This window comes from Takifugu flavidus, chromosome 10 (assembly GCF_003711565.1).
Source record: "Takifugu flavidus isolate HTHZ2018 chromosome 10, ASM371156v2, whole genome shotgun sequence".
Classification (NCBI taxonomy): Eukaryota; Metazoa; Chordata; class Actinopteri; order Tetraodontiformes; family Tetraodontidae; genus Takifugu; species Takifugu flavidus.
In genome coordinates, this window is record NC_079529.1 from 2,054,002 (window position 1) to 2,079,489 (window position 25,488).

At 49.5% G+C, this 25,488-nt stretch overlaps 1 protein-coding gene and 1 long non-coding RNA gene across 2 annotated transcripts; one reads left to right on the plus strand and one right to left on the minus strand.

Moving 5' to 3' along the window:
* On the plus strand, nucleotides 1-24,264 carry si:dkey-246i14.3 (ephrin A4). The gene is made up of 5 exons (XM_057045369.1): nucleotides 1-487; nucleotides 14,472-14,770; nucleotides 17,107-17,175; nucleotides 22,351-22,377; nucleotides 22,777-24,264. The coding sequence occupies exons 1-5, from the start codon at nucleotides 366-368 to the stop codon at nucleotides 22,863-22,865; spliced, it is 606 nt and encodes a 201-aa protein (XP_056901349.1). The 5' UTR covers nucleotides 1-365; the 3' UTR covers nucleotides 22,866-24,264.
* Nucleotides 19,033-21,830, minus strand: LOC130532638 (uncharacterized). The gene is made up of 3 exons (XR_008952384.1): nucleotides 21,352-21,830; nucleotides 20,372-20,481; nucleotides 19,033-19,753 (listed from the first exon to the last, which is right to left on the minus strand). It is a non-coding gene; the product is annotated as an uncharacterized LOC130532638 (long non-coding RNA).
* Nucleotides 24,265-25,488: the final 1,224 nt, after the last annotated feature.

The window sequence follows — 25,488 nt, forward strand, 5'->3', positions numbered from 1 at the left end:
GATGCCAGCTGGCAGATTTATCTCTCCTGACCTTTACTGGTTGTTGGAACTCTTATCTTTAAACTCAGGTTTTATTTTCCTTAAGTGTGTTTTAGTTTTCCAGTTCTCTGTTTTTAAAAAGCCTGCCGGGAGGTTACGTTGAACTTTTCAACATTCAGTGTGATTTAGTTTTATTTTTTTCCCGATCGACTTTAATTATTCCTTCGGGCAACACGTCAAAATGCCGCAGCAAATGACAGAGAGCAGGCTCTTGTTTGCAAGTCTGTGAAACTCCACTAGGAAAGTTGCTCTTCAGCCGGATCCCCTCACCTGATTCCAGTCCCAGCCGCGGCGCGGTGGCGCAGCTCCTCCTCGGGGCCCCCAGGATGGGCTCCCCAGCGTGGACACTCGCGTACCTGCCCGTCTGGAAAGCCACGATTTTACTCCACGTAATCTCATCCGCCTTAGCTAAAAGACACGCCGTGTACTGGAATTCCACCAACACAAGGTGAGAGGAAAAACTTAATGACGCGCATTTCCCAGAAGACGTGGATGCGCTTCGGTGCGCCACATCTTCCCTGCGGGTCAAATTAACGTTTGATTCGGAGAACAAACTTGGGGGTTCGTCTCCAACTCGTTTGCATGAGACCAACGCGGCTGGTTTGAACTTGCGCTGTCATGTCTTTGCACGACGGCCACGCTTCCCCTGAATGACTGGAGTGTTTTAAAGAACCTCTTTAATGTTGCGGATCACTTCCGGGAGCAGCTATGATCACCTGAAAGCAGCACAGAGGCATGTTGGGAGCCATCTGACTGCTGAGTCGGCTCATTTAGAGAGCCTTGGCTTTAGATTTTAAATGAAGTCGGTCTGAGGAGTTGCTGTTTGGGGTTTACAGTGATGCTAAAAGTTCATTCTAAAGTTAAAGGAAAAGCGTTTGCTGGCTTGATTGGAGCCATCAGGCAGACAAAGTCAGGCTCACCTGCTGATCCAGGTGTTCCTTTCTGGATAATTGATGGGTTGAGCTCTGAGCCCTGCGGGCGAGAGGCTTTGCTCACGACACGTTCATGCCTCCTGAAACACTGAGGGTAAGCCTCGGCCGGAGCTCGCAGGCTGATGCGAGCCGTGATTCTGTGTCCAGGCAAATAAAAGCCCGGCTCTTGTAATATGGATCCGGCGGAAATGTGGTTTAAAGGGAGCACTGAAGATTAGGAAGCACCTCCGTCTTCCTGGGATGGACGGTCACGGTCTGTGGCAGGGCCACACAGTCGGCTGTGGCAGCGCACAATCGCCGTGCCACCAGCATGGCGGCGGCGGGCAGCCCACTGTGACGGGGAATCGCTCTCATCAGGACCAGCATGCAATCACAAAGCTATCAGGGCAGCCGCGGTGCCGTGCCGGGCTCAGAATCCCCCGGGTCTACAGCTTGGACTCTCCTTCATACCTTCTCTCCTCACTCTTCATTACCTCCCTTGTTACATCCTCCTCTCCTTTTCATTTTTTTGTCTGTACCCCCCCCCCCCTCCACACTCACACACTCACACACCACCTTCACCTGCTTTATCTCCCTGCTGCCCAGTAATGGATACTGGTGGTGTGTTTAGTTGAACTGAAGTCATTTTCTCCTTCCTTTTTTTTTTCTCTTAGCTGCTTGGTCAGCCAGGTTAGCTCTGCAAATGTAGCTACGCTAACAAACATGCAGGCAGAGAACCTCAACCATAAAACCACAGGTTATTTTGTGTTTACAGTGTTGTGATACAGCGTTGTCTGGTGCCAAACCTGGCGATTAACCTTTGCAAACGTGTTTCCCTAAGCCGCTCCGGTCAATATTTATATTAACAAAGCTGCGTGGAGGGTTTGTTGTTGGAAACTATGGCACGACCCTGTAATTCCCCCAGGTTTTACAAAGCCTTTTACTTTCTTTTAGTGCCAGTAATTGGATTTCCAGATTGCAACGTTATTGTTTTGATTCACCGCTTTCATAAGCAAAATTGCTCCCAGCAAAACCCGCTGTTGTCGGTTACCTGCGCGGTCAGAGGACGGGGAGCTTGATGACTAGTGGACCATTTGAAGAGACGCGTTATTCCCTCTGGAGACGGAGACTAAAACAGGCAAATGGCGGACTTTTGAAAGCGTAATTCAGGACGATGCCAACGTTGTGGCTTTGCATGCTAATATTGGTCAGTGTCTGCTGTGCTTGTTAATGGGCGGCTAGATGCTAACAATTTCCTATGCTAACCTATTAATGCTCTTGCTAACCTATTAATGCTCTTACACAGACATCTTGCTTCAAATAACCATTGCAGGTTTGAATCTTGACTAAAGTCTTTTAGAAAATATTGGCTATTGGTTAGCGGGGCAACTTTTACCACCTTCAAAACAGAAATGGTTGAAGCCAAAACCACACGCTTCTCCATCTTAAGGGCTGCAGCAGGCGAGTAAAACTGTCTCCTTTTTAATACAGATGACAGAAGATGTTCTCTGGCTATTACAATTCCTTCAACATCTATTTATGGTTTTAATGAAGCGGGGGCAGCGAAGTGGAGACTGGAGGGCCTTGTTGCGCTGCTCCTCTCCAGCTAATATGGCTGTAACAAAGGCTCAGTGAAGCCTTTTAACCAGCACACATTTAGCACCCTCCAGAGTGAAAAATGGAGCTCTGAAATGGAAGTGATAGAGTGACTGCGGGGTCAGCGGTGAGTCTGATTCCCCGCTTCTTTCACCGTGCGACTTGAGCAGCTCGATTGCTCTCTTTTTTATGATTTTATTAACACGGTTTACGATCATTCTCGGTTTTATTACAGTGTTTCTCTCAGAGCAGTACTTCCTCATTCGCAGGTAGATTATTTTTTGACTTCCTGGAGCAGTTAGTAGTCAGTAAAATGTTACGAGCGAAGTTCCTGGAGCTTGTGTGTTTGTCTGCTCTCCCACCAGTGGTGCACTCCGGGGTACGCTTTAAAACTTGGAGGAAGTAAGTTGCCAGGCCTTTTTTTTTTTTTTTCTCTCTCTCTCTCTCGCTACCGCAGCGTTGCCGTCTGGTGCCAGGGTCGTCTTCATGGATTTACTCGGGAAAGTTCTCTCGCCCTCTGACTTACCTCCCGGTTTTGGCACACCTCTCTCCCGTCCAACACGGCAGCAGGCAAACCTGTTGCAACAGTTCTCCGACCTTGGAGGCCCTGTTTGCTCGGGCCTTTTGTCTCCAGTGCAGAATCAGGATTTAGCCTTGGTGGAGAAGACTTTCCCACACAGCGACTTGCTCCACAACGGGGATACCGTTGCTACCTTCCTTGGCTCTCCCTCTCCCTTGATCTCATAAGTTGGGACGTTTACCCCATCTCATATGAACCCCCAGCATCCCTCCCGTGACACGGGCTCGCCGTGCACTCCCCACTCCTCCAGTGGTGCACGTGGGAACATGGCGCTGCCCGATGAATATTTGCTCGCCGTGTCTTTATTGAAAGCTCCTCGTTCAGGTCTTCTGTGTAATCTCTGCTCTGTTTGTGCATCATTTCCCTCTTGTGTGCGCACTCATGATCTGGTCTAAATACCAAAGTAAATCTGGGTCGGTATAGCTCGCACAAGCGCAGGCCCGTGCACGCAGAGACGCTTGTGTATTTGAATCCTGTTGGCAAGACCATTGCGTTTCCAGGCTGATTTGTGATTTATTCACTTCTTTTTTTTTTTTTTAGCAGGTTGCTAGACTCCCCCACCCTATGCGTGCATACGTGCATGTGCATACGTGCATGTGCATGCAAATGAACGCATTTCCCAATACTGTCCATTATCTTCGCTCTGTGTCTGTTTCTGGACCTGTAAATGATTAACCCACAGAACCTGGCTGAACCTTTATAAACAACCCCACAGCGGGTTAATTAACACTTTATTCCCCGTCCTGCTAACAAAGCGACCTCCCTCGCCTGACCCCCCCCCTCCTGGTCTCTCCGTCATTTGTCTGGATCGCCGTCTCCCTGCCGTTAAGGTGTCTCTCCGAGTCAGCACCCATTGTCTCCGCCGCTTAAGATCTGGAGATGAGTGAGCGAGGAGCGATTGTTGGCCTTATCTGTGTTTGTAAATGTGCTTTGTGTCTTTTTGGGGGCGAGTATATTATCTGGAGGTGGGCTGGGGGGGCGAGATAGCTGCATTTATACGCTCCATCCCCGTCTCTGTTCAATAAAATCAGGTGGTGTTTTTCTTATTGTCCGTACATTGAGTTGCTTGCTGGGCCATTGGTGCTAAACGCAGTAGAAAAGAGGAAGAAACCAAGAAAAGGAGCAGAGTTTCACCTTTCCCTGCTGCTCTAGAGGCGAGTTTTGCTGCCATTCTGTTTTTTTCCTTCATAGATGGCTCACCGGCGATTCTGTTTCGCAGATGTGCGACCGTTTCCTAAAAACGGCACCGCGTTTCCCGCCGCCGTCGTCCCTTTTCCACGTGCCTGCCTCTGTGAAATTGGTAATCCTCCATCTTAGCGGTATATTATCACCCAGCGCGGCACCGACATGAAAGTTGCGCCACGACAACAGCGATATGCACGCGGGAAGAATCGGCCACACTGTGCCGAAAATGAGGTTCGGGCGGAGGCCCGGCAGCGAGGACGTCTGTATTCAAATGGATCAGATAGTCACAGTGCAGCTCGGAGCCGTCTGAGCAGACATGATGTACAGGCATGAAAGGACGGCCGCTCTCTCCTCACGGTCAGGATATTTAGTCAATCGATGCCAATTTAACACCCTGATATTATCGCCCGGCTGCTCGCATTATCGCTAGGCTGCATGTGTGGACTCATCTCTTTCCCAATTTTCCCCCCACGTCGGCGTGTTCCTCTGTGTACACGCGTGCATCAATATTAGGATGCATTAAGCTGTAATAACCCGCGTTTCGTGAGCGCGTGCTAGCGGGGCGGAACCAGGCCGGGACCGCCGCCGGGGTGAGGACGGGCCCGGGGAGCTGCGCTCGTTCACGCCGCGCATCGCGCACCGCGGCGGGCGGCGGGCCAACTGTCTGTCGTCTCTGACGCCCCGGACAAAACGGGCGTTTAATGGCGGCGTGAGAACGGTCTCAATTTAAGCTCGGGCAGAGACGGCACAGTCTCGCCATTGTTCAGCCGGTGTTTGCGTTTCTGAGTCGCGGGCACACGTGCGCACAGAGGCGCGTGCACATACCAGTACTCAAGAACGCACAACCTCGAACAATGCTCCTCCACTCAGCTCAGAAATCCTGCCAAGAGGCAACCTGGGAATTCCCTGAGAGAGAAATTGAATTAGTATTGACCCAGGCGGAGCAAAAGGCTGGAGCAGAGAGCTGGATTATTGTACCATACGAGGCCCCGGCTGCTGGGAGGACACCGAGACATGTTTTCCATTATGGCAGCAGGCTGCAGAGGTGACGAGAAGACCGTCGCCCCAGCAGATCATATTACCGACATGCTGCCACGCACGCTGTCAGGCGGTGCAATTTCTATTTAATCTCAGGGCTTTTGGGGCTGATTATGGATCCGAGTGTCCAGACCTGATGAGGAACAGGCGAGTCTTGCTCGGTTCCAGGTCCTCCTGGTACCAACTCGTGTTCCTGTGGATAGGCAGCGATGGGTTCTGATGACAGAATTGCTCGCCTCACTTCTCTCTGATTCCTGCCTCGTTTAGCGTTGCACGTGCTGGATATTAACGAGCCACGTATTTTGCTATAGTTTCAGTTACACGTTAGCTTTTCTTTCCCAATAATTTTAAGTTGTGTCACGGGGGGGGAATGTCGTTTTCTTTGACTGAAAACAAACAAGAACATTAAAAACAACATGAAATATTAATTCCGGACCTGCTAGAGTGGAAAACGCACCCTCTGTTTCATTAACCCCCCCTCTCTAGCCCTCCAGCTCATTAGTGATTATTTATTAATTAGCATTTACTGATTTTGCCCTCTACTGTTCATTTGGAATCCATCTGACCTGTCCAGTCTCTGCAGTTCTTCATCCAGTGTTTTAAAAGAGAACTTGATAAAACACTTTCCCAACAACATTCCCAGGATGTAAGTGGGAGGGGAGGACCGAGTGTTTTTCCAGAGGAGGTGGATCACATGATGCATTTAGGATTTTAGATTTTCTTTGCTGGAACAAAAGCTAATATTATTTTTCCATTTCCTCCCTGAATATGGCGGCGCAGCATTCTTTCCAGTCCCCAGTGAGCGTGAGTGCAAGCACGTAAATGCACATACACCTCTTTTTTTGTTTTTTTTTGGTGGGCTGGTATGCAAATACCGCATGTACCACACACACACACACACACACACACACACACACACACACACATCCCCTTTCTTTTCCTTTCCCCGTCCCCTAAGATTGTAAAAACATTGAAGCGGCAGTGGAGGGATGGAGGCTGCGGTTGGGAGGGGACGGAAGGGAAACAGTCAACAGATTTCAATTCCCAAACCGGCTCGGGGAGACCCCGAGGGATGATGGGAAGAGGTGAGTGGGGGGGGGAAGGGGAGAGAGGAGAGGGAGGACGTCGGCAGGTATTATGATCACTGTCACCGGCAGGTATGACGAGCGGTCCCTCTCCCGTCAGCCACTCCTGCCACGCGCCCGCACATGCTGACAAGAGCGCGAGCACAGGTGTGACACGCACAGAGCAGCGCAAAGCTATGATTACCGGGGGGGGGGGGCAGGTGTAGCACACACAGGCTAGCAACAATAAGATCAGGAAGCCTCGGGGAAGGAAGCCTCATGTACGCAGACTTTTGATAATAACAGGATTCACACGCGGCTGAGAGATCCCTGCTGATTTTCCCTGTTGGCCTGTGCACGTCGGGCGTGTATCAGCACCAACTATGAGTGGAATGTTGTGTGATATGCATATTCAAACACGCTCAGAGTTTTGGAGGCATGACGACGAGACGTGTGCGTGGGTGCGTGTGCGCACACGCATATTTGGATACGCTATTTCTGTAGCAATAACCAGGACCACATGGTTTTCTGCTGTGCAGTAATGCGCAGCTTGATCCCCGTCTCCTGATGCTTGGCATGCTATTTTTTCCCCTCTACTTTCTTCTTGGTTTTTTTTCTGAATTTCCCTTCTCGATATTTGTTCCAATCAAAGCTGTAATGAGCTCCAGAGAACCCGAACCTTTTTTCCGAATTGACGGACATGATGTTATTGTTTTAGAAACACTGATTTAGCTTCATTAGTAACATTTCCAGCAGTTCCGTTGAATAAAACGTATCAAACCTCCTGCAAAAAGTGGTGCTTGAAGCAAATTTATCACATAACACGTCTTTTACAAATGTATCTTTTTTGTTGGACGTTGTCAGAAATGATCAGTCGTAGCTTAATTGTGGTCTGAAAACGTGCGGAGAAGTGGCTCCTTTCTGGGGTTTCTCACTCAGAATTGAAGAGGGGAAATAGCCTCGTCCCAAATCTCAATACCTTTGGCCTTGCAGCAGGAGAACTCATGAATCTCATCAGCTGAAAATGGAGTTCTACTCTGCTGTTTCCCAAAACATGTGGAGCAGATGGTCCGTGTTTGTTGTTTGTTTGTTTTTTTTAATGGTTGTGAAATTAATCATTGTGTGTTCACCTTAAGCAACAGTGACAAATGCTGGGGAAGAAAAAAAAACTTCACAAGCTGAGCTGCGTTTCAGAATCAAAGGGCCATCAGACGGCCTCTTTTTGTGCGGGTTCGCTCGTCATCTGGAAGCAAACGGCCACGCTGACCCATGTGAGTGTTAATCTTATAACTTGGGGTCATTGAGGTTCATTACTTTAAGTAGTGACCAGTCATCTTTAATCCCAAATTAATCACTTAATCCCAGTCCAGTGTCAGGATGTTGTTAGCGCTGCTGTCTGCAGCTCCACTCTTGACCCCCACCACTTCCTGACCCCACCCCCCCTTCTTTCTTCCTTGTTATTGTGTCTTAACCCTTCATCAGTGTTGTGGAACTTTCCAAGAAATTCAAGGGGCATCCGGCTTTGAGGCGGAAAATGGCATCTGGTTTCATCAGCCGAAATGTTAAAAGCGTGAATTCTGGCGCTCGCGGTGTAAAGGAAGTGGAATCTGTGCTGGTCGCCGGAGGCGGAGAGTACTTTTGTACTCAAGGAAATGAACTTTTACAAATTTTAGGAAGTAAAAGACTGGAAATTCACAGATTCAAGTATAAAAGGAAGTCCATTAAAATGCAGGGCGAGTCGCGTTTACCGTTAGCCTCTCTGTCCCACTGTGCGGTAAAACGCACAAATTAATACGCAATTAAGACATTTAGAAATCTTCGGAGGATTAACAGTGAGCATTTTAGCATTTTTCCCAACATTTCCTCATAAATATGCCGCACGAATTTATGAATAACACATTTACAGCCTTCCCGGCGCTGAAGAAATTCCCCGTTTAATTTCTTTCTTTGAGGATATTAGTGTCGCGCTAATTGAACGTGCACAAGGACAGGGCGGCGGGACGGCTGTGCGTGACTAGAGCGGGACAAAGTCGGCTGCCCGGGGGGGCAACAAGGGGGGACCTTCCATACCCCCGATTGCACAGAGTGATATGAATCTTAACCAATGTGACGGAGAAAGATGGAAAGGGCGAGAGAGGCGAGGATCTGCTCGGAGGGAAGGGAGAGGGACGGGGCCAGTTTGGACTCCTGGGATTCCGACGCAGTGACCGTGAAAGTGCTTAGATAAACAGAGAGAAAGATTGTAGTGGCCTTGGTGGCGGCGGTGGAGCGCAGTGGGCGAAATGGCGGTTAAAGAAGCAGCGAAGGGAACGGGAGATGAGAAGGTGGAAGCGGGCTGATGGGGGGAGGAAACCAGACCTCCTGAAGGGAGGGCCGAAGAAGGAGTCGCAGGAGTGAAACCAAGTATAGAAGTTTCCTTTTTTTTCATAGGAGTTCACCACAAGTCAGATGGACAAAAAGAGGCCGGCGTACTCCATTAACTCCTTAACTCATGTGCCTCCTCTTCTACTCCATCTTCTCCTTCTCCCTCGCTCCCTCTGTTTAAATAATTCAGGCCTGCTGGCTGTGTTAGCCAAGGTTTCCTGGTCGTGTGTGCGCGCTTGTCTGTATGACTGACTGGATTTTGCCCCCCAATTATTTTTTTTTTCTGCTTTCAATGATCAAATACGAGCGAGGGAGTCAGACAAAATGCACACCTGGGATGCTCCGCTCTTCGCATTATTATAGAGAGAACAGCAAAGTACACAAGCGCGGGGGAAAAGTGTGCACGGCATCAGACGTGTGACCTACTTAGTAAATGATGGATTCCTAAAGCCAAGTCTGATTTATTGGCCGGGGGTATTGGCTTTGTGAGTGCCCTTTTCTCTCTATGAAGTGTTTCAGAGGAAACGTGCGCGCTTTAAGGGATGAAGCCGCGTCCTCCTTAAGCCACTCGCACAGGTGAGACAGCTGACAGCTCCAGGATGCACATAAGTGCTCATTTGTACAGCGGATGAACAAGAGGGTAAGCTGTTGTGGTACAGAGTGTACAGGACAACATTCGTCTTGGTAGGTTTCTCCTGGTCACCTGACCAGAGGTAGCTCATTCCAACATAATAAATATAAAAAGAGATAAATCTGTTAATCTGCATATGTGAGGAAATGTTTGATGGGAAGTTGGCGATAGCCATCACCAGCACATATGAACAGCACGCATTATTTGAATGTCAAATTTAAAAAAAAATGGCGCCACCTGCTTAGTTCAACAGTTATTTATCTGCACGTCACGTTCATCCCATGTTTTCCCGTTCTGGTTTGCTGAATTCCGAAGCAGAAACGTTCCCGCGAGACAAATGATGGGAATTAGCCCTGCTGACACTTTGGGCTAATACATGTTGATAGATTTCCAGAACCGTTTGAGTCATGGCTCCCCGCGTCCACCCATCCTGGCTGTCACCGTCTTCCTCTATTGATCTCGCCACTGTCTGTGGGGCGAGCTAGCGCGGCTATATTCAGCTTTACGTATCGGAGTCTGGCACCTCTACAAATCAGCCCTATATTTACGCTGCAGCTCGATTTAGACTGCAGAAACATGGAGAGCATTCATTACTCTGAGGTTTGGGCTGTCCAATGGAAGGATGCAGGGGGGGAAAAAAGACGAATGGCGCAAAGGGTTGATGGGTGGGGCTGTTGGCTTGGCTCCAATCCCAGTTCCTGATTGGGTGTTGTCGTGGAAACTGCACGTCTGACCTTATTTACCCCCCTCCACACGCCTCTTTCCTGTACGTGCGGCCCGTTGCCGCGCTCTTTTCACCCGTCACTCGTCTCGGCGTGAGAGCTTAAAGCCATCTTTTTTCCCCCCCTCTCTCTTAAGTGTGGCCGCCTCCACGCAGAGAGACTGAGAAAGTTGAGACGAGACACGTTTAGCGACCGCTTTTCTGACGGAATGTGCCGACACGTATTTTTTTATCCAAACCGCTACAACATAAAGGAAGTGTCACTCCAGTCCATTCGTACCGTGGGCAGTAATTTCCTACCCCGCAGAGCTTATTTCAAGATCAGACCTGACCACACAATGAGGCTGGTGCTTATGCATGACTGAGCTCTGCCACAAAGGCCTGTGCTGGTTCCTGCAGACCCGTATCAGAATATTCGGATGGATTGGTTTCCATGCTGATGGCCTCTGTGGCCCCTAATCTTGCAATTTTCTTCAGTTCTGATGGCTGGAGCTGCGCATCCTGTTGTGCTGCTGAGTCCCACAGAAAGGATGAATACACACACAGCACACGCCGGCCTGGAAGGGTACCTGTGCACTAAGAGGCGGAAAATAGGGTCTGTCTTTAACCGAGCCTGGGAATCCTTTGGGGCCTAAACTTGAAGGTGTGTGTGTGTGTGTGTGTGCTGCTTGCTGTCACATAGAATGTGAGTCCATGCGATCTGCAGATCTGCTTCAGTAAACTTCCCGTTGCCTGGTCAGCCAATGGATTCTGGAGAGAAATAAAGGTGCAGCCACTTGCTTCATCCAGTACCTGTTAACCATACTGACCTGGATCCTGTGTGTGTGCGTGTGTGTGTGTGTGTGTGTGTGAGGGTGCATGCGTGAAGGAAATATTCCAGATTGGAATGCATGTCAGTTCAACATATGTGTAAACCCACAGGCCCAAATGGGTGAAGTCACATATGGAGATCAGGCGTCACAGCAATGAAAGCAGGAGGGTCTGATGTGGAGCTCCACGTCCCATTGACCTTGAAGGCAGCACACACGCCAAATACTAATTGCCGCCCCCTCACCCTCTTTTCCAAATGAGGAGCAGCAGATCGGCGTCTTAGTTTGAGGTCAAGTTGTTCACACTCTAAATCCACGCTTACGAGTGTGTTTGGTTAGAGTGGAGGGGGTGGCAAAGGCAGCTGGGTCGGCAGGATGATGGGAAGCCCAGATGGTCAGAGGTAGGGGGTGAAGCCCTTGTTTGTGCGCATTGAAGGGAGGAAGCGCCAGGTTAGACACAACACGGGTGTTTGGGCTGTGGACACAGCTCGGCTTTGTGTGGGAGTATTGGGGGATGTTGGGAATGGTTGTTTTGAGCCTGCTCCATTTAACACTCGCGCACAGAAAGATTGAGGAGGAAATGGGGTGAAAAAGCGTTTGAGACGCGGAAATTCTTGGGTATGAAACGAGAGGCTCTGTGCGGCCGTAGCCCTGAGTGTGTTTACGCTCTGCCGCAGCAGGATGCAAGCAAAGGTCACCGCAGCTTTCCAGGAAGCGTTCCCTCTCTGCAGCCTCCTTTTTTTTCCCGTGTAATCCTGAATGATCATTTAAAAACTGCTTCGCCGTTGTGTTTGATGAGCAGTTGATGCTGTTGGTTTCTGCGCGTGCTGTGGTCGGCGTGCTGCGCTACCACCGGCCAAGAGATGCCGACCACCAGTGACCCCGGGGAGAGATCACCCTGGAAACGAGCCGCACTTCGCCAGGCTTTTCCGGCTCTGGCCGTCGATGCCGACGGACCCAGGCTGGTCCTCGAACCACCAGGAAACGGGTCGCTGTGACAGGAGAAACTCCAACCCACCCGGAATCTTAGCAGAATAACTTTATATCGATTTGGAGCGCTTCTTTCCATTAAAGGCATTCCGTATGCAGCGTCTGTTCAGTATTCCTGGAGCTGTGTTGTGGGATTGTTGCTCCTTTAATTATTCTCTCATATTAAAGGATCAAAGGTCTCAGCCCTCATCCGCTGCATTTCATTAGAACCGCTCACATTCCCGTAGACAACGGCTCCCGCTCTGCTGTGAGCACCTATGTGGACGTAGGCAACCATTTATGTACGGTTTCATCATTTTCCCGGGAATTTCTTTTGTTGCAATTATGCAAAAGCGAGGCGAGTTTCGACTGGTGCGGGCTGCGTGGCTCGGATTGTCCCGCTGGATGAGATTTTTTCTCCATGAAGCGAGACCTTGCACCATCTCTCAGAAGGGTGTCGCCGATCGCCCTCTGGCTTGGAGGCTCCGGCATGTTTTATTCTCCGGATTCACTTTCATGTCTTTTGCATGTGCATGTCCTCCCGCACGTGTGTACCTCCGAGACGCTGCCCTCTTCCCAGTCCTCCCTCGCCAGTCTTCTTCTTTAGCTTGGCTTTCAGAGGATTGACCCGCTGATAGGCTGCCGCAGCGCTCCGTTCTTATGACACCTGAAGCTTTGCCGACGCTCCCATGGTACCCCCGCGCTGTCACCCCTCTCCTGCGCGGTGGCTGGCAGGAGGGCGAGGATGTAGAGTGTAATTGGGGCGTACCGGAGCCTACCAGGGCCGGAGGAAAGCAAAAGGGAGGAAGGAAAAAAGGGCTGACAGTTTGACATCAGTAGAGCTAGCTGTCTCCGTAATTGCTTGAGTACATATAGCGCGGGTCTCAAAGCCGCAACCTCTGAAGCTATAGTTTGCAAATGAGTGCACGTCAGCCAAAAGTGGGAAGAGACGAGGGGTGAGCCGGGAAACCGGGACTTGAGGAGTTCAAAAGAAGTCTCAGGTGAATGACACGTATAGCAGGGGCTGCAGCGTGTAGACACAGCACATGTCTATTATTACGTGCCCTCGCACACATGCGCTTCCACAGCTGGTGCACCTAAATAAACACGTCACAGCCCCAGAATGCACCGCAGGTAATCAGAAGACGGGCCGCCCACTGTGTGCTCTGCATTCTCTTCTCCAGACCATCGAGCGTCTTTGCTGGACTGTAATTAGCGCACACGGGTAATAGAGCTATCGCACACACACTCCCGCGCACACACACGGGAAGGGTATTGATCAGGAAAAGATGTGTGTCCTGAGTGAGGCATCCTGATCGATGGTGCCCCTGTCCCGCTGATAGATTGCCATTTTGGCACGCTCACTATTGAGCAGGAAGCGGCTTTGGTGAGACCTGCCTCCGAGCTCTCCCAAAAGAGACACACACACACACACACACACACACACACTTTTCTCCCACGCTTTGGTTGAAAGTAAATGGGGAATGTATCAGGTTTTTTTCTCATTCGGTTGGTCTGTTGTCATTTTGCCCGGTGCTGCATCCGTCCCGAACACCCGCTGCAGGATCACTGGAGCATCACACACATCGCTTCCTCTCTGTTTGTTGTCAGTCTGTCTCCTTGTTTTGTGTCCACAGTCTTTTCTTTCTTCTTCCTCTTGGTTTTCCCTCCATCTGCCTTCCCTCCATCGAGCCCCCCCCCTCGTTCCCCTTGTTCTCTTCCACTGGTTTCCAGCGTTCCCTTCCTCCCTTCGCTCTGTCACCCCTCTGTAAAGGCTCTCACCGATGGACCTGAACCTTCTGCCTGAAACCAGGCTGTGCTCCCTATTCCTCAGCGCTCCATGTGACGAGGAGACCAATTAACTTCACTTGGACTCTCTGGGGTCACCGAATGAAGCCTTCCACTTTCTTTTACTACTTGTTCGCCCCAACTTTCTTCTTTGGGGCCTTCTCATTGCTTATATTTAGTTCCACCCTTTGAGCTCTGCGCAGCTCTCTTGTTGCCCTTCTACCTCCGTCTCCATCTGGGGCCCCTCATATCACTCCATCGCCCACATTGCACCCATCCATTTGTCATATTTCTCCCCTCACTGGCTCTCGCCCGCTATTTTATCAGCACGCGCTGGTATGATTCACTCAGGGTTTTAAATTTTCTTACTCTGGATGTCATCTCCCCCACTCATCTTCATTTCCCCCGCTCCGTATTTGCGCCGTAGCAGGCTGGAGGCGCATGCATTATGCATCTCCGTTCTTCTGAATCGGAGTTGTTCTGCAGCCAGTCAACCTTAGCCCAAGCCATGATCTGCCCGCATCTGCGTCTGGCTGCACAGCGTAAAGAGTTATTCCGCTCTGAACTCTCTTCCCTTTAAACAAGCGAGGGCGAGTTTCCCTGCACCCAACGCCGCCGCCGCTCGCCATTTTTATCGCTGTTTGTATTGACAAACTGCCCATCTGATGCTTCTGCAGGTCCAGATGGGTCGTGAAGCGCTGATGCTGTCATCATCTCGCTCTACCCTTGCATAATCACCGCCGCTCCTAATAAATATTCATTTTTCTCCTCTGCAGGTTAACATCAGGTAATCTGTCCATCCAGGTGAACCTCAATGACTACCTGGACATTTACTGTCCACACTACCCCAACAAGGGCGCCTTGGGCCCAGGACCGCCAGAGACGGTGGCCCTCTACCTTATAGGAGACGCCTCTTTCAAGGGCTGTGTGGAGACCAGAGGGGCCATCAAGAGGTGGGAGTGCAACACCCCGCACGCGCCCTTCGGACCGGTGCGCTTCTCTGAAAAGATCCAGAGGTTCACGCCGTTCTCGCTCGGGTTCGAGTTTCTACCTGGGCGCCACTACTACTACAGCTGTGAGTAGAAGACGGTGTGTGTGTGTGTGTGTGTGTGTGTGTGTGTGTGTGGTGTGTGTGTGTGTGTGTGTGTGTGTGTGTGTGTGTGTGTGTGTGTGGTCGGATCATTTGCCGCCGAGCATTTTCTCCTGGTTTAACCAAATCATTAACCAAACTATTTAACTGTAATTCTGTAAATGTGAGCTCATAAATCAGAAAACTAAAATTTTCAGGTTGACGCGTACGTGGACGTGGACGAGGACTCGTACGTCCATCACGTTCACTCAGGCTTGATGTTGTGAAATAACCCAGAAACAGGGAAATTTCGAGGTTTTTTTATTTTGTCGACTGTTTTTTTTTGTGTGTGTGTTGCTGGATGGAAGGGAGCATCAAAGTTTCCAATTTATTTCATATTTAAATTTGACAGCGAATGAAAAAAAAAGATTTTATACATTCTATATGTTCCAACGCTCTTGACCTGGATAGAAAGCTGATGAATCACCATGTAAAGCCAGGGTTTGATCAGGCTGATGTGATTAGATTTTGTACCTTATCTAAAACATTGTTACATGTTAGAGGGAGGAACAAGCGCTTCCATAAATCAGCTCTCTGGCTTCTGTTGCCTCAAGTTTAACTGAGTTTATTTCTGCCCAATCTCATTTCTTATTTCAAAATGGAGCGAGAGCCTCAAAAAGGTTAAATGTTTGTGAAATCACCGAGACAGAGAAGCAGACGGTGCTGGTGACAGAAGGAGAGAGAGTATGGACAGAGGCGGGGGGGGGTGGGGGTAGAGTGAGGAGACAGAGAAAGAAAAGGGAGAGTAACAAAAGCGATGATGAGACGGACGGAAAGAAAGAATCTTTACATAAATTACGGTTGTGGTCCATAGGACAATGGAGCATTGTGAGAGCATGAGAGAGTGATCACACACACACACACACGTACAAACACACAAGTGTACACACACTGAGCTATTGTAATTGTTCAGGCCAGTTCAGAGAGGAGCAACAATGGGATTCAGCCCCCCTCCGGTCGGGACACATCGGGTTCAGAGAGATTGTGTGTTTTTGTCCACTTCAAAGATAAGGCGTAAAGTTGCTTCTAATGTCTGGCTCTGGGCTTTGGGTTCTGAATAGGCCAACGGCTCCGGAGACACTCTAATGGCATTAGCCCGCGAGGCCAGTACAATGGCATTACCAACAGTAATGGCATTAGTCGGCTCAGGCTGAGTCCAGCTCGCCGTTCTCACAGACAGTCCGCCGTTTCGCTCTCTGTCCGTCAGCGACCGCCGGACCCGCCACATCTGGACCCTGGTAAACAGGAAACACCTTGACGGCCTTTGACAGGCAGCTGCTCCCAACATGAAACCGCTGTAGCGGGACAAACACCGTTCGCCTAGCGACCTCTGGCAGACACCGAAGCGGAAAAGTCATAGTTCAGCTAAAAAAAATGAGCGTTCGCCACGGGAGGGGGGGCGGGGGAAGTTTCGCCATCTACCAAAACATGTGGAGCTCCAGAGTCAAACGTGGCCTCGCTTCGTTTGAACAACCATGTAATCAAGAAATAAATAGTTCCAAAATGGCCTAAAACCCATCTAACGCCGTTGCCGTCGCACAACTTTCATTTGTGGGATTATTGTTGTGTTTGCTTTGTTTGTTTGTAGGTCGATCACACTCCGTTGTAGGTCTTTTTAGAAAAGCCGCGCCCACGTGCGCAGACTTCAAAACAGATTCTGATGTCGCGAAAACCTGCCGGCGTGCGCCTTAAACCCGGGTTCAAGGTGAGCAGAGCGTGGGTGATGCGTACAACCCTCCTGGTGTCAGTCAGACTTCACACAACAACCAGCGGAATGCTGGTTGGGGCTAAATTTAGGCGCCAGGAAACAAACCTCATTAACTTGCCCCTCTAAGTGATGATCGCTGCTGGTTTGGCTTCCCGGATCTGTTTCGCCAGCACTTTCTTATAAAGTGAGCCAGTGCGCGAGTGATCCCGCCCGGCTCGTGTGGCGGGCCCCCGTTGAGCGAGCATCTGTTTGTGAATAATTCAAGCAGAAAGACGTTTAAGTGAAGACTCGCGGCTGATTTGTGTTTGCGTCGGCACCGCTCGTGTGACAGGTAACCGAGCCGAGGTTCGACACGGCTCCCACCTGACCTGCGATCTTTATCGCTATCCTAGCAACCGCTAACGACTAGCGCCGCGCTGGGCGCGCTCGTCTCGGTGACGCCGGGACGGGTTTTTGTTCTTTCATGTTGATGAGAATCATGCAGAAGTTCATTGGGCACGTGCCTCCTTCTGAGCTGTTTGTTGGCTTTGAAAGGCGAACAGCGTATGTAAATCTCTCTCCTTGTTCGCCGCAGCTCTGCCGACAGATGAAGGTCCTCCTCTGCCATGTATGAAGCTGCGCGTCACAGTGTGCTGCGAGCCGAGTGAGTACTCCTCTTTTATCTCCTCTTTCTTTCATCTCTCTCTCTCTCTTTGAGACCCGCTCTGCCTCTTATTTCTACAATCAGGCTGTATAGCATGCTGTCCCCGCTCCCTTCTCTCTCTCTCCCCTTGTCTTTTTGAATGCCTCAGAACGTCTAATTCCCCACGTTCTCTGTGAGACTAAACGCACCTCGCCCCCTTGACAAACTTGAACCTTATCAGGTGGCGCTCGCTCCTTTTACAAGCCTTGATCTGCGCTCTCATCTGCCCTTTACGTTGGCTTTTAAACCTAATTGGATTGAAGGGTCTTTAAGCATTAGTTCCCTCTACAGCGGCTCCCTGTTCCTCCCACCCCTCCCTCTTGGTCCCCCTCTTCCCTCTCTGTCCCCGTCTGAGATTCCCAGCGTTGATCTAATCCAGAGTGCGCCCGGAGTAATGTTAGTCTTCCAGTCCAGTGAGCTGCCCATTCTGGTTGGGAATGTTGCCCTGGCAGTGTGGGAAGCTCGCTACACTTTTGGTGTGTGTATGAGTATGAAGTGTGTGTGTGTGTCACTTTTTTTTTCGCCCGCTGTGTGCGTGGCCCTCGCATGCACGCTCTCTTGCGTGTGAGTGAGTGCGGGTCAGCGGGTGGGCGGCTGGTCATATGTGTGTCTGCGACGTCTGTCCCAGTTCCCATCCCAGTGCCATCTACGGGGGGCTTTGCGTGCTGTCCCGCGCTCAGCTAACACCCACCTTTTTGTGGGTCTCTGCAGCTTCTGTTCAGCTAAATTTGTGCACATTTGGCGTAAATGAAGCGCTTCTGAACCTCCAAGGCTCCCGACAAACATCCCAATCACGACTGGGATTATTTGCTGATCTTTGTTCACATAAAAAAGTCTTTGTTCTCAAAATATTGTAAAATTGAGCTGTGCACGTTTAGCACGCAGCAGATACGCCGCCTGACTGGGGATGCAGGGCCGCTAAAGTGCAATTTTTATCTATCGAATAAGACAATTTTAGCTAAAAAAAAACACTATTTATTTGGCTGAAATTTATTTATCAAATCTACACATTCCGAGGTGGCGGCGTTACAGCCGGCATTAGCTCGTGGCCTCACCGCTTTGGTTGTTTCTGGCGTTTCTAAAGAAGGTGGCGCAGTTGAGATTCAGAAGATGAGAAGACGAGGAGAAAAAAAGGCACCACTGTTCATAATCCCGTGTTTTTGACCACATCGGCTGGAACTGTGCATCCATCTTGTATTTTCATATATAAATAATAAACTGGCCTGAACCGTTTAAACAGGCGCTCCACATCTGAACGTGTGCATTAATAAGTAAAAGTCATTAAATGCTGTGATGTTGCTTTATTTTCCCGTCTACAAGCTGTCTGGGTCTTATAGTTCCGGTGAATTTGGAGGACAAATGTCAACATTTTACATTTACACATCTTTATCTTCAAATGATTATTTAAACAGTATAATCCCAGATATTCCAATTGTTGATATCGGGTACATTTTTATCTCATAGCATGCCTGAAACAGGAGAAAATTAGGCTAAATATCTTCTAAATTTTGAAACTACGGCCCAGAATGAAAGCGAGGCAGCACAGGTCTCAGATGGATTCATAAATGCCATCTCAGTCGGGGTGTGGGACGCCGAGTAATTTGCTGTGTTATTACCGGAGTGACGGCTGATGACTTTTTTTAGATGTTAATTATCCCGCTGTCATTAATTAAAAAGGACCACAGATAGTCCTTTGCTGAGAAAATGCTAATGTTGTCTTGACCTTCCAGCAAGTATTTCCTGATCTGCCTTTGTGAGGCAAAAAAATCATCAGAATTGTATTCACTTTGTGGAGTCTGCAGCCCCCCCCCCCCCCCCCCCCCCACCCCCCACCCCCCCACCCACCCTTGACTTTACTGTCCGTTCATTTCCATTAAAATAGCCGCACACGTCAAACTGCCATTTCCTTTTTTCTCCTTTTCCTTTCTCTCCCTCGCGTCCTGTTCTTTAACCAAAACTAATCCCGACTAAATTTCAGGATCTTGCTCTCCTCGTCGTTCGCCCCCCCCTTCTTTCTTTTCTAGTCTTCTATCATTCCTGAAGTGGCACTAATCCTCCCCTTCTCTCTGTCTCCTCGGAAGCCCCCCCTCCCTTCCTCGTTTTTATGATCTTTCGCTACTGGAGCAAAACTAATCTCGGCACCGTCCACAAGAGTCTCTTTTACTTCCTCCGCCGTCGCCGCTTGGCTCCGCCTCCCCTCTACCCGCCCTTCTCGTGTCATCGCCATCTTCTCCTGGCGTATCTATGACCGGTAGTCATTCATCCGACTCCCTTCTCCTTATCTGGGACTCGTGCTGATGAGGCTGGAGAAAGACGGGTGAACGAGCTGAACGAGGGATGAGGAGGACAGGTTGAAGGTCCGGCGTTTGATCCCAGTTGCCGGTAGGGTGGTAACACCTCCTGGGACGGGTGGCTGGGGGCGCCCCCGTCCCGTCGCTTCGTTTGTCCTCCATCTCTCATTCCTACAGTCCCTCCATCTTCAGGCCCAGATCCCAGCCCGTGTGATTAAACCGTACAGAGCTCCACACGGAGACGCCCCCTGTGTGTATTGAAATTAATTATCTGGGATGGAACGCACACACAAAGACCCACACACACACATATATACACACACACAAAGACCCACACACACACATACATATATACACCTGCCCTCCCACTGATGTGAAGGGCAGAGCAATGACGGTGAGAAGGTCGGTCAGGGCTACGCTGTCCCCCAGTCTCCTCTCCAGGGTGTGTGTGTGTGTGTGTGTGTGTGTGTTGTCCGGGCCCTCTCTCTGCTTGTTTTTTCATGTGTGCTTGAGCACTGTTGTCACGGCACCCTCCAAACGGAGCTCCGCTGGAAGGTGCTTGAGCCGCCGTTGCATCAGAAAGCTCTGAATCGGCTGTCATGTGACATCTGTGGCGCCCTGCAGCCCCCCGATTGCATATTTCGCCGTCTTGCTTCGTCACTCGCTCCACGCTCACCTATTTTCCCGTTGTAGCCTCTCCTACTGTCTTAATCGCCTTCCTTGCCCCCCCGCCCACCCCTGCCTGTCTCTGTTTTAGTCTTCCTGGAGCACAGACCGCCATCCTCGTCTAATTGATACTGTTTGGTCTCCCCCCCCCCTCCCACCGTGACCGACCCCGGACTTTGTTTCAGTTTGCACAGCTTCACCTTTTCTCCCTTTCGGTGGCCCCCGTCTGGAGAGGCTCCTTCTCATTTCCGCTCCACATTCTCTGATACTTTCAGTCTACGGGGATAAAATCCAGTCGCGCCGCTTTGGCCTAAAGAGATGAAGAAAAAAAAAGAAGAAATTCCAACCACTTTTCTTGACTTTTTTTAACTTCCCCTCCTTTGCTTTGTTCCGTGCATTAGTCACGTTTGGTTAGCATTAGCCGCTGCATCTAAAATGGCGGCATGAAAGATGTGGTGGGATGGTGGAACATTGTCTGTTTCTGCAGTGGGGCGTTCTGCCGACTGGAGAAGGCGTGCACGTCCGCGCCCGCGCGAAGGCACCCACACTCTTTGAGCCACGGGGTTGTGCTAGCACGGTTGCACGTGCACGCGCCTGACTGCAGTGCAGAGACAGCTCTTTTCCTGCAGTCACGCCACCGTTGACGCCATTTTGTGGCGGAGCGCCAGCGCTCACCAAAATTATGATGTCGGAAACTTGCGTTTGCTTTTAGCGCCGCCGACGCCATTATGGCCGGGTCAAAACATGCACGTCACACGCAGCTGGCTAAACACGAGGCATTCAAGTTCCATTTTTTTTTTTAGTTTTTAAAAAGCGGCGCGCTCAGCGATGGCTTTTAAATCGTTTCTGATGGTAGAACTTCCTCTTTTTTATAAATAAAATAATTTCTTTGTTTAAAACACAAAGTTAAACTCCGACTTTGGCGATTTATTTGCATTGCGGCGCGTTTTCAGCGGAGACTTTCTGCTTTTTGCCGCTTTTTTCCAGTAAGAGTGGCTGTTTCGAATGTTTTGGTGCGGCGTTTCCGGAGTTCGGCTGGGCCGTAATTTTCCTTATTTTGTTCTGCGAGCGCTCACACAGACACGTGTAAAACAAGCTGAGGAGCTCGGCGAGAGGCCCCGGAGCCAGCGTGTTATTTAATGCTTCGTTAACCTCAGGATGATCGTTAGTGGTACCGAACCTGAGAGCGCTTCGGCGGGCGACGTGTTGCTGCCGGGACCTGCAGCAACAGGAAGTCCTGCTGAAAACATGGCGGTTTCTCTCTTTTTTTTTCTTTTTTCAACGCTCGGCCTTCAATTAATAAAGCGGCGTCCCCTCGGCGGCTGTGCGGCACACTGGCGTCCCCTTTCTTCTGGTCGGGAGCCAGTCGGTGGACGGCGAGGTGTTGTTTTCCTGCCGCTGGTGCGGTGTGAGCGGAGGTGGGTCCGAGGCCATTTAATAACGCCACGATTGTGCAGCCTGTTCTGACCCTTCCGTCCTCTTCCCCCTTCTCTCTCTCTCTTCTTCTCGCTACCTGCCGTTTCGGTTGTCCTCCCCTCGCCGACTCTCCCACCCCTCTCTATCCCTTCATCCCTCCATCCTTCCTTCCATTATTTCTCTCAGCCCGCCCCCTGCTGAGAGAGTGACGCTCAGACACAAACACCCCCTCTTTTTGCAGACTCTTTCTCTGTCTTTTTTTCCCCATCTGTCTGACCTTGTTTCGATCTTTGGAACCTTCTTTTTTTTTTTCTTTCTCCACCAAACTTTCTCACTCGGGACTCCGCTGCTCCTCCTTTCATCTTCTGTCCACCTCGTGGTTGCGGTCTGTCCTTTCAAATTTTCTTGTCCCCCCCCCTTCTTTGATTTCCTGCATCCCTTCTGCAGAGTCTTGATCATTCCTTCTCCTCATTTGCATAACACCATCTTTTCCTGTTACCAAGCGCTTTTTTTATCCGACCTTTAAGAGAATTTGCATTGGGGACATATTTGGTGTTGCGCAGACGGCCACTACTCATTTTTCATGCCGTTAGGCGTTGAATAATGGTTCATTTGTCCCTGGGTCATTTGTCTGTTTCTTGCTGTTTCTGTTCCACAAAGCTTTGGTTTCATCGGGAAACAAATGACTAATCAGCAGCTTATTTTTGCAGCCCAACTTTACCGAACTCTTTCTCTTCTCTTCTCTTCTCTTCTCCCATTACAGCCTCCGAGGGCTCCAAGCAGATTCAAGGTGAGACACAATGTTTAAGTTGATTTATTCTCACGTTTGGATGTTATTATTTGCTCGGCGGTTTCCCCGGGTTGGCGTGGAAATCTTCCCAATCTTCACGGAATGGACGCCGCTCCTGCTGTAGGCGGGCAGATAACCGCCGTTATCCGTCGAAGACGTGTGAGAGTGAAGGATAAACAAATGCACAGAAGTGAAATGTACATTTAGAAAGTAATGAAAGAGGAGTCGGGTGTGTCTGACAGCAGATGTCGGCCTCTGTGGCGGCCTGGAGAAGTTTCCCCTCATGAATCTGGGACCTGGCTTTCTCTCAGAGCATCTCGGTCACCGGAACGCCTTCTTCTTCTTCCAAAAGAAGCACTTGTTCAAGGCCGTATTTCAAACGTTTCCTCTCTCTTCCAGTTACCACATCGTCCGCTAACTCTTGCCCTCAGAAGGCGCCTTCAGCTCCGCTCCTCGCCGTCCTCGTCCTGCTCTTGTCGGCCACCTGACTCCCTCCTGGACCCTCCCGCCTGACCTTGGTCCGACCTGGCGGTCGCACCCAGACCACCACGCGCACCGTTCAGCCTGAGCTGGAAGAACGACGTAGATCTTCGTGCCAGCGGTGAAATTCCGCTGAGAATCGGGTGTTTTCCTCGGACCGGGCCGCCGGCGCCTCAGGGAGCGACACGTCCAATCGCACTGACTCTTTCCTCGTTACTTTCGCCTCCTACCTGTTGTGTAATTAGCGAGTAACCCCCACGACGAGGCAACGACGTTGCTTGTGGGGTTAATGTTGTTTTTCTTCTTGTTTTCTGGTGTGTTTGCTTCATTCCTGCTGCCAAACAAGCAGACACGGCTGTATTAAAGATGGCTGCACCCCAGGCATTCAGGGAGAACTTCCATTTGGGTCCCTCATTTTAGATGGAAATTGGAACGCTTCTGGAAGAGCCAGACAGGGCTACTGCTGCCACCTACTGGGATTTAACTGGTTTGACTGGAGTTGAACTGGGCCGGGCCAAAAAGACAGAAACAGCGATCCCGAAACAGTGGGATCACCGTTCGGACCTCCTGTCACTCTTTGCTCGGACTGCCAAAGGACAGAGAGGATCATGGGTAAAAACGGCTTCCGCTCCGCTGCACTGACCATGGAGGAGGACTGGTTGTAGACCAGAACAGCTTTGCTTCTTTTTTCTGCAATGAGGCGTCTTCGATTGTATTTAGTCGGGTTTTATTAGAGGTAGAGATATTATTTAGAGGTAATATATTCTCCAAAATTAAGCACGTTACCTGAGAAATAAAACCGTTTTGGCACAAGTGCCGAATTCCAGATTTCTGGCTGGGTGCCAGCGGGCAGGGCGACGCCTAATGTGATGTATGTGCGTTTGCAGAGGGATGACTTCCTTTTGTGCCAAATCTTCTTGAAAATGGCTTTGAATCTGTAACGGATTTATTACATTTGGCTGGTTTTATTTACAAGTAAAAATCCGATTTCAAGTTTCATCAAATCGCTCGTAAAATTCTGCACGTCGTGTCCCAGCATTATCTTAAAATGCTGACCTTTGAAAATCCCTTTATCGGACCTTTGTTTCTCATTTTTGGTTTTCCAAATCAAACACCTCCGTATGTTTCGTTTCCTTTATCGTGCCGTCTTGTAAATCACACCAGACATTCCTTTTATTTTTTCTTCTCGATGATATTTGACGTTTGTAAATTTCATCGACGTTGAATTCCGCGCTTTTTTCGGCCTGATGTGTGTGACATGTTTTCACATTTTAGTGAAGGATGTAGCGTCTTCTGTGAAGAGCCACCTGCAATCTGAGCCTTTCTGGGTGGTTGTTTGTTTATTTTTGTTTGTTTTTTTTATGACCAAGAGAACAAAATAAATGCGTTGAAGCCGTTTCATCATCATTTCTTTTTATTTTATTTTTTTCGGAAATATCGATATCCTGCCCAAACCACAGCTCATGCGTCAGCCTGCACATCTTATTTGTGGAACACACACACACACACACTCACACACTCACACACACACACATGGTGTAATACACGGGAGTAGGGAGATAAGGAGACTTGAGGGACTTGCAATGACCTTGTGGTGAGAAAGGCCACTGTAATGAGAGAAACCTGCTGAAATATCGAGTCTTTATCTACAAACAGCCCAAGTCCGATAAGACTCCGATCCAGGCTCCTGTGTTTATACTCCGCCAAACATCCCGGCCAATACGGGAACCCTAAAGAAGTTTTTCTCTTCACTAAATGCAGCTTTACGGTCGCAAATATAAAAATAAACAGTTTCCATCAGACATAATGGAGTCTACACTGAAGCAGCGAGGCAATTTCTTGGATAATATGTGTAATGCTGCTATTTCATGCCTTATAATCTCCTCTGATGACACGTTTGTGTCTGTTGGGCTCTTTTAGCGACTGCCTTTGGTTTTGACCTTCACGTGGACATTTAAAAACACGTGTTTTTATTCTGTTTTCCTCAACTCTAAATGCAGGAATAGACCTTAAAAACGAATCAAACCCACGTTTCTTTTATTCCAGCAGAAGCTGCACCAACAGTGTGACGACATGCGTTTGCTTTGTAAAAAAAGAAAAGATACATAGTAAATTTTAGGCAACACGCTTAAATAACAATAAAACAATACAACAATAAAAACTAGTTGTGTTTAGGTCATTAGGTCCAAGCTTCCCAGAGGGATTTCTGGAGTTTTTGGGGACGGGTTGATGTTTAATAAGCGTGGAAGGTTGGAAATGATGGTCTGGGAGAGGGGAAACACCTGAATTTGGTCCAATAATGGTGGGTAAATATCGAATGTCAGCTTGTAGCGAATTTGGCTGAATTTTCATCAGGGAAGTGGCATCGTCTGAAGAACCGAGTGCGTTTCACCTCAATTTCTCATTAATTCTTCAACCGTGCCGTTGATCCGGAGCGAGGCGAGAGGCCGAGCGCCGTCTCCAGCATCGCCGGGTCCTTGAGAAGAAGACACGGCGCCGCCTGTGACATCTAGAATTTATTTTGTCGTATCGTCTCTTTTATTCAGGTCACAGCGTTCATAAATATTCATTTCTTTTGGACACTGACGTGATAGAGGAGCGAGCCGGCTTCCTTCAGGCCATGCGTGTCCT